Below are 9368 nucleotides of genomic sequence, written 5' to 3'. Positions count from 1 at the left end.
AAAATGTACGCACCGCGACAACAGTACAAGATATTTTGGGTATTTGTGCAAACCTACATGGAGGCATAATTCGTGATTAGTGTGGAATAATAGTGCAGTGAAAGTGAACGTTAGTGTAATCTGTGTCGTTTTACATACGTGGATTACAACATTTACAACTGAATTGGTGAGTTTTCCATTAATAACCTCAAACTTTCACCCAAATCACAAGACGAATAAATACTTTGACTGTTATAGATGATCAAATTGATCAGTTATTTATAAAACCATCTTTATATCACTCGATTTAAAATCTGGATTTTACCAAATACCGATACATCCCGACTCGGTAAAGTTTATCGCATTTGTTACTCCTGATGGTTAATGGGAGTTTTTGCGGATGCCTTTTGGTTTTGCGAATGCTCCCACTGTGTTTTAGAGAGTCATGAATAAAACGTTCAGTAATTATGCCGTGATATACATAGACGATATTTTGATTGCAGCTTCTTCTAAAGAGGAAGCTTTTGAGAAAGTAGTAGTTTTATAGATCGTACAGTCGAACAATTTGACTCTCAATCTGACAACATCTAAATTTTTCCAACAAAAGATTGAATATTTAGGAAGGGGGATTTCAGGTGAAGAGGTTAAGTCCGGTGAATATAAAGTCCGAGCAATTTTACAAACGACAAATCCGCAATGTGTGAAACAAGTAAGACAATTTCTGGGTCTGGCGGGATATTTCGTATAATTTATAAAAAATTTCGCTCAACAAGTAGCTCCTCTGACAAGTTTATTAAAATAAGACATTCCCTGGTTTTTGGGGTAAGGTGGAATCCAATGTAGTAAAGAGAAGGACTTCCGGTAGGGACGCGAGAGAAGTAGACGCGTGTGAGGAACACTGGAAAGTAAGTGGATGTACATAAGTGAGTGAGTCTAGGAAAGAAAAAGTGTAGAGGAAGGAAAGGAAAAGAAGAGAAGGAAAAGGAGGAGACAAACAATAAAGGACAGAAGGAAAACAAAGAAGGGAGGATGAGAAAGGTATAAAAAATTAAGCGCGAGAGAGGTTACGAAAAAATCATGGGGACTAGAGCAAGACAAACGAAAACAAAAGGGAGAGAAGGGGGGGGGGGGACGATGGAAAGATTCCTCGAAGGGAAAGAAAAAACGAGGGCAGGGCCATCAGGCGGAGAAGTGACAGAAGGAGGGTTGGTAAGGAAGGAAGTTTTACCAGAGATGGAGAAAATAATGGAGAGAATATTCCAGAAATTTTTAAGAGAAATTGGCGGCCTGAGGAAGGAACTAATAGAGGAACGAAAGGAATAGGAAGAATGGGAGAAGAAGAAGAAAAATTTGGAAGAAAGGGTCATAAAATTAGAAATGAAGGAGGAGATGAGAGAAAGAGACAGCAGAAGGAAGAATATAGTGATAAGAAGAGCAAGGAGGGAAGAAGAAGGGGAAAAGGAGGTGGGAGATTTTATAACGAAGAATCTAGAGGAGGAAATACAAGTGAAGGAATCGCGGAAAATAAAAAATGTGAAGGGAGAGGAAATAATGGTAGTCAAGTTGGGGAAGTGGGAAGATAAGCGAAAAATAATGAAGAGAAAAAAAGAGTTGAAGAAGGGTATTTATATAGAGGATGATCTAACAAGAGAGGAACGAGAGGTGCAGAGGAAATTGAGAGAAATAACAAGAGCGAAAAGAATGGAGGGAAAAAGAGTAATGGTGAGGTACAGAAAGATTTGCATAGAAAATAAATGGTATATCTGGAATGAGAGAGCAAAGGAATTGGAGGAAGAGAGAGGGGGAGAGGAACTTTGAATGGAGGGGAAGGAGGAAGGATGGAGACGAGAAAGAGGAAAGTAAGGATAGGGTTTTGGAATGTGGCAGAGCTAACAATAAATGCAGAGAAACATGGAAATATATAGAAGATTTCGACATAGTGGGGTTAATGGAAACCTGGATGGAAGAGGAAGAGTGAAAAGAAGGGAGAGAATGCTGTCAAAAAATTTTAAATAATGGCGGATAGCAGTGAGGAAAGAAAATAGAAAGGGGAGAGCAAGAGGTGGGATAGTAGCGGCAGTGAGAAAAAATGTGGAGGTTAGAATATAAAGAGTGAAATGAGAGAATAGCAGAAGTAAAAGTAAGAATGACAGGAAAAGTGTGGAGAGTATTCACTGTTTATAGCCAGAAGATTGAAGACAATCACAGAAGGAATAGAAGAAACACTAGGGTGGGCAAAGAAGGAGGGGTTTTCAGGGAAATAGAGACGAGGAGAAGAGAGCAAAGAAAGTCAACAGACAAAATAATCAACAAGGAAGGAAATAGATTGTTTTAACCCTCCGTTTCCTATGCCGGAGTCATTCGTGACTCGTTGTAACGTATACAGTACCGAAGTTGTCTGTGTTAGTAGCAGAGAGACCGCCAATGTTTACACCGGCCTCACCAGAAATATATCCTAACAATATATCAGTCAAAGCCAAGAGCTCGAACGGTCGACCCTGGCGGAGCCATATTACCGGGGCGCTCGAGTAAACATTCATGTGTATTAGTGAAGTATCGGTGTGAGTCAGAAATGACTCCGGCACAGGACTCCGTGCTGCAGTACTCCGAGGGTTAAAGGAAAAGTTATATGAAAGAGGGTGGATAATATTAAATGGATATTACGGGGTGAAATCAGGATGGACATACATCAGCGAGAAAGTTGATGACTATGGAGTAGTGATAGGAAAGGAAAAGATCTGGTCGCCAATATACGCAGACGACATCGTCTTAATGACAACGTCAGAGGAAGGATTAAAGGTGACGTTAAAAAAATATTTGGGGAAGAAGGGCCTGACCCTGAGTGCAGAAAAAACGAAGGTACTGGTATTCGAAAAGAGAGGGGGTAGGAGAAGAAGAAAAAGGGAATGAAAGTGGGGAGAGGTAGAAATAGAAGAGGTGAAAGAGATAAAATATCTAGGCTATGTTGTACAAAAAAATGGGAAAATGGGGAAACACCTGGAGGAAAGATTCAAGAGGGTTATGATAGCGATGAAGAAGACATGCGGCATAGGAGAAAAATTATTTAAGGAATCGTTTGAGAGAAGGATGAAAATTTTGGTAGCACTGGTGGAAAGCGTGCTTTTCTACGGGCGGAAGTTTGACGATGGCAGAAGGAGGGGAGGCTGGAGAGGGTAAAAAGGGAGTACATTAAATGGGTATTGGGGCTCGATAAGAACACGCCAAACTATGTACTAGCAGAAGAAACGAAGAGTGAAGAAGTGAGAGACAAAGCATTAGAAAGAGCGATGAAGTACGAAGAAGAAGCAAGAGTGTCAGAAAAAAGATTGCGAGGAGGTGTATAGCGGAAATTGAAAAGGAGAGAAACATAGGGTACGATTGGGAGAAAAAGGGGAGACAAACAAGAAACACGCTGGGGCTGGATGGGAAGGAGATGGAAAGGATTCGGGAACAAGAGGGTGGAGAAACAAAGAAAATTTATAAAACGATAAGAGAGAGGTTGAAAGTGAAGAGAAAGGAAGAGAGAAAAGAACAGATAGAGGCATCAAAATACAACTCAACGTACAAAGATATAGTAACGGAAAGACTACCGGGATACCTAAGGGATAGGAGAGGAAAGAAGGACCGAACGATTACTATCGTTCGCCCCCCCCCCCCCCCCCCTCTTGCTACTGCAAGATTCAGGTGTGGAAATGAGAGTAGGAGAAGACAGATGTGGAGGCAGGAGGAAAAAAGAATGTGTAGAATATGTAAGAGAGAAGGGGAAACGATAGAGCATGTGGTGGAGTGTAGGACAGGAGGAGGAACTAGCGTAAAAGAAATTTTGGGAGAGGGAGGAGGGGGCTAGCAGAATTGAAAAAGATAGTAGAAGAGAGGAGGAGAGGCGACGTGGAGTGAGCGAGAGGAGACGGAACGAGGAAAGGGAGAGCGGAAAAGAAAAAGAAGAAAACTAAGCACAAACATAGTAATAAGGATATAAAAGATGCCAAAGAAATGTGCAATGAAGATGGAAGCAGGATTTTTAGGTGTTAAGTTTTGGATTAAGCTGTAAAAACCTGTAAATAGTTATAGTTTATAGAAGTTATACAAATAGAAGTAAGAAGAAATTTGTAAACAGGAAGCCATCCTAAGTCGCATAAACAAGTAAAGAGAATAAAGGAGATTTTGGCAAATAGACCTCTTTTGACGTTATATGATTCATCGAGGGAGACTGAGGTGCATACAGACGCTAATTCAGTAGGACTGAGGCTATGTTATTGTAATTCAGAAGGTTAATGGAAGTAAACGAGTGGTTGCATATTATAGTCGGCAAACGCCCACTGAAGAACAAAAATATCATTCCTATGATTTCGAATCTTTAGCAGTCGTTGTTGCATTGAAAACATTTAGGGTATACTTGCTAGGCATAAAATTTACAGTAGTGACTGATTGTAGTGCAGTCAGAGCCACCGCGAGTAAAAAGGATATACAACCACGAGTCGCTGGATGGTGGGTGTATCTTCAAGATTTTAATTTTGACATAATATATCGTCCGGGAACACAAATACCCCATGTAGATTATTTAAGTCGAAATCCTGTAAAATGTTCTACTATTGACATTATTATATAAGGAGAATGGATTAAAGAAGCACAAATGCAGGATCCGGATATGGAGAGTGTCAAGAGGATACTTGAGGCTGGGGAAGTTAAAACGGGTACCAAGCAATATTTCGAAAAGTATATTTTAAAAGGGGGAGTGGTATATTCCGTAAAACTGACCAGGGCAATAAGTATGGTACTATGGATGTCACGATTTAATATAATATTGTGTCATGATGATCGAGGCCATTTTGTTTTAGAAAAGACGCTAGAAAAAATTAAGGAGAACTAGTGGTCGAAGGGAATGCGAAAATTCATGTTAAAATATGTAAAAGCGTGTTTAAATTGCCTTTATTATAAGTCCTCTACTGGCCGAATACCAGGATTTTTACATCCCATTGAAAAGATGTCTGTTCAATTTCATATGATTCACCTAGACCATGTTGGTCCATTTATCCGTAGTAAGCATAAGAATACACAAATATTGATAATAATCGATGGTTTCACAAAATTTTGTATATTGGAGCCTGTGAAAAATACTGCAACTAAAAGAGTAGTCAAAACATTAAATCAGTTGTTTGCAATTTTCGGAACACTATCACGTATCATTAGTGATAGGAGAAGTGTTTTTTACTTTCCACTTATTCAAATCTTTTTGTCTGGAAAATGGGATAAAGCACACATGCAGCGGCCACTCCTCGGGTCAACGGGCAATGTGAAAGATTGAATAACACTGTAGTATATTCCTTGGCTGCTACATGTGCGGGTAAGTCAGAGAGCTAATTGGACGAAAATGTAAAACGAATCCAAAGTGCAATAAATTCCACAACGAATCGGACTACTCGGATGAGCCCAAGTCAATTATTATTGGATTGTAAACCTAATAGCTCAGTGGACGCTAAGCTGTTAATAGGAATTCAGAATATTTTGGATGATATTGATCTAAAGGAACTCAGAAGGCAAGCTAAGATTTCCACGGATATCGAACAAGCTAAATAAAAAAAGAGTTTTGATCTTCACAAGTATAAGGCTCCAAGTTATACAGTAGGGAACGCTGTAATGGTATCATCAGCTCGTCCGTCTACTGGGGAAAGTCGCAAATTATTGGCATAGATTATTGCATAGATTCACCAGATTTGGCCAAGTCGATAGGTTTTCGTGTATGAGATTTAGTCAACTCACACGATGCTACCTTTCGGCGGAGGTCTGGACTTTGATTTGTTCGAGTTAACAGAAGCTCGCGTGTGAGAGTGGTCAACTTGTACGATGTGTCCTGTTGGCAGAGGCCTGGACCTGGCTACGCTAGTCGAAGCTGCAGAATTTCAATACCATTGATATAAGGTTGGATTCACATAATTGCACGTATTTCCGATGAGAAGACATCAAGGTAGAATTTATGGCATAATTGTCTTGTCTCTTTTTTTATGTTTTCCCAATCTAGATATGTGTCAAGTACGGACGAGGACGTCTCATGAATCAGTATGACCGATTGTGGGATGTATATTTTTGGTAGTTTTCTCTGCACCGGAAATCTATATTACTTCAAGGAAAACAGATCGGCTGGATGGTTCCTCGAAGTTAGACTCGCTGATGCAATGGAGTGGTATAGGGAACGTGTTAGCGGGTTCGAAGGCCGATACTCTCTCCCAATTCATTAAAACGAGCATACGTAGAATCTTGAGAGTTTCTTACAAAACCAAATCATATATATATATATATATTCATATAATTTCATTCATCAACATCAAATCTTTCACGACACAACTTAGATTTATTGAGATAATTAAAAAAGGCCAGAAAAACGCGCTGAATTACGGCGTGAGGGTTTAGGTAGACTGGATCACCCTCCGCTCACATTTACCCGCATCCTTTATTATCCTTATATTTATTTTATATATACGTCTAACTAAAATTAGAACCTCTAATATATACATTGAGTTATTTTAGACTTTTGTATTACACTTCAACGATATCACATTTTTGCTGAATTAGCAGGATTTGCTATAAGAATATTCTACACAGACGATGTTTCGTTTCTGCAGTCGATCTAATAGCAAAGTTATGTTAGCAGATTCCTGTATTGAATCCATTGTTATTCTGCTTAGAAAATCTTGTAATAAATATTAGGCAAAATCTGGCGTAAGTGTATACACTTGAAGAAAATTGAAATTCGATTTTCTCGAAAAAGAACCTCAAATGAACTTTTGTTCTACATTTTTTATTACTTTTTCATGCAGAATTATCCATGAAACACTCTACATATCAATCGTATTTAGTGTTGTCCAGTTTCGTCATTAAATGTGATACAATGTCTAAACATTGAAGTATGTAACTATGTTTTTAAAATAAATATTAAATTGAATAATTTCTTACCTGAGTAAGCAGTGAGCAAGCACAGCACGGTATATCCCAAAATAAGAAAATAATGAGGTGCCAAAAATATGTGACCCCACGTGATTTCCAACAATCCCAATAATTTGCAAGATCCACCTATGACTAAAGCTTTCCACAAATACGTCATGTTGTCCTTATCAGAGCTCGTTCGATAAAAGACCCGCTTAACTCTCGTAAGAAGAACAACAACGATAAAAAAAGCAGCAAACGAGATAGCGGTCCGAAGTAACACTAAATAAAAATTGCATTCTTCGTTGAATGCAGGCCGAAATGCTTTCAAAACTTTAGTGTTCGTTCCGCTGTAGTCGCATAAAGAAAGATTCCGGAACGATTCAACAAGCCAAATAATTATGACCAATTTCCAGCAATACTTTAAATCACAGTTGTAGAGGAGATGTCTGTACGCCCGTCTATCGAGTAGTATTAGATCGACTAGGATTATTGCAGGATCATACTCGATATATTTGTCAGCCAGGTGACCACACCTATCCTGAAATAGTAAATACATCATGTCATGATTTGAATGTTTGTATCATAAGTACTACATGTATAAGTGATATACAGAATCCGAAAAAAGTATTCATACATCACTAGGTGCTCTACATTGAACATTAATATACGAAACATTAATATAACAATGAAATACACCAAAATGTAAGGAATTAACACATCTTTCAAATAATTCAAATAAAAGAGTATTTCATTAAATATTCATTCAGACCTGGAGGAAATCCCTGTCAAACGTTGCGAAACCACCCCCTACCACAGAGTTCCTTCCTATCCCTACTTTAGACATTTTTTCCACTTGCACCAAATTCCTCCTGCACCCGAGCTTTCGTAAAAGCTAGTACGCCAACAAACTACGAGAATCAAGTAGACCATAAAATCGATTAGACCATAGAATCAAATAGAATATAGAATCGAATAGAGTAGAATTCTAAAACCTAAGATCAAAGTGTATTATAGTAAGCTAAATAATAAAAGTGAGTGAAATTCCAAGTCAACATTTTACACAGTCTACACCTATAGCGTCATACTTCGTCGCTATTACTGATCGACGCCGTGACGCCCCAACAGATGCCCTATAGATGGATAAACAAAACAATAACCAAGAAACCTCCTCTGTTTGTGTTAGATGAGAAACAAACCCTAAATATTATAGATAATCTTTTTATAACAAGTAATGTGGACAACAACGGAACTAATGACGCTGTAACTAATGACCAAAAAAGTGAGCACAATAAGGAAGAAAATTTTACCGAACGGGAGATACTCAACGCTGTTAGGTGCATTAAAATAAAAGCCGTGTGACTTGACTGCATCCCGGCGAAAGCGATTTGGGCATTAGGGAAATGTGCTATCGACCATCTCACGCACATCTCTAACTTATCTCTCAGAGAAGAATATTTTCCGAAACAGTGGAGGAACGGCAGGGTAGTGTCAATACCAAAAAAGCAGTCTGGAACAAACACTGGCTGGAGACCGCTTTGCATATTGTCTAACCTCGCCAAGATACTGGAACACTGTATTAAAAATAGACTAAACCGCTATATTAAATTACACCAAAATCAGTATGGCTTCCGTAAAGGGCTAAGTACTATACATGCAATTAACAGCGTTATGAAATTTTGGGATAAGGCTAAAGCCAGGAACCACCACTATGCTATGGTCAAACTTGATGTGAAGAATGCTTTCAACACAATCAGGTGGGACCATATCACTAGTGCTCTTAAGTCAAAAGGAATCCCATGCAATATACTGGTGTTAATCAAAAGTTATTTGTCGGAGAGATATATTACTCATATATCTAAAAATGCTGTTAATACCGTGGCTGTATACGGTGGGGTTCCACAGGGTTCGGTACTTGGCCCGATCCTCTGGAATACCCAGTATGACAGGCTTTTAGAAATTACATTACCCAAATATGTCCAGTTAAAATAAAATCGTAAAATAAATGAAAGCTTAAAAGTCATCAAGCGTTGGTTCGCCAAGGAATTGGTAAACATCCAGACAATAGATGTCTAATGTGCGGAACCGAAGAGGATACGCCGGAACATGCCATCTTAAACTGTACTGTAGCAGCCGTGCCGCTACGAACCTCCCGAGAACGGTTCTTCCGTTTCTCCGCAAGCGCACCATAAATCGTCAAGAGGTATACGTAAATACCTTTATGGTCGGGTTTGCGCGCGGCCAAGAAAAGCACGTGTTGTGCTAAGCGTCTCGCGGTCCTTGTCGAAAGGACAAGCTGTCCTTTGGGCAAGGACAGAATAATAGGCAAGCGAACAGCATCGAAACTCTCAGTTTTTGTCTAGTCTACACCCAGTCGCAACAACCGTGAATTCGCGCCGCTCCTTTAGTTTCTACTGCCTGTTGTAGCGTAACAGTAGTTTTAGTTTGTAAATATTAAGTTAAGCAGA

General features: G+C 39.1%; 1 protein-coding gene across 1 annotated transcript; it reads right to left on the bottom strand.

The window, feature by feature from the left end:
• Positions 1-6400: 6400 nt before the first annotated feature.
• Positions 6401-9362, bottom strand: Arv1 (ACAT-related protein required for viability 1). The gene is made up of 2 exons (XM_078195251.1): positions 7673-9362; positions 6401-7441 (listed from the first exon to the last, which is right to left on the bottom strand). Exons 1-2 carry the CDS (start codon positions 7745-7747, stop codon positions 6890-6892), a joined length of 627 nt encoding a protein of 208 aa, XP_078051377.1. The 5' UTR covers positions 7748-9362; the 3' UTR covers positions 6401-6889.
• Positions 9363-9368: the final 6 nt, after the last annotated feature.

The sequence above is a fragment of the Augochlora pura genome, unplaced genomic scaffold (assembly GCF_028453695.1).
Source record: "Augochlora pura isolate Apur16 unplaced genomic scaffold, APUR_v2.2.1 APUR_unplaced_171, whole genome shotgun sequence".
NCBI classification, from domain to species: Eukaryota; Metazoa; Arthropoda; class Insecta; order Hymenoptera; family Halictidae; genus Augochlora; species Augochlora pura.
The sequence above is the reverse complement of the archived record's forward strand: the minus strand, read 5'-3'. Positions and strand labels throughout refer to the sequence as shown.

Coding starts and splice junctions, on each gene's coding strand:
- Arv1 (XM_078195251.1), bottom strand. CDS start 7,747: ATGTCTAAAGTAGGGATAGGAAGGAACTCTGTGGTAGGGGGTGGTTTC. Junction 7,442..7,672: donor TTGACAGGGATTTCCTCCAG/GTCTGAATGAAT, acceptor TTACTATTTCAG/GATAGGTGTGGTCACCTGGC.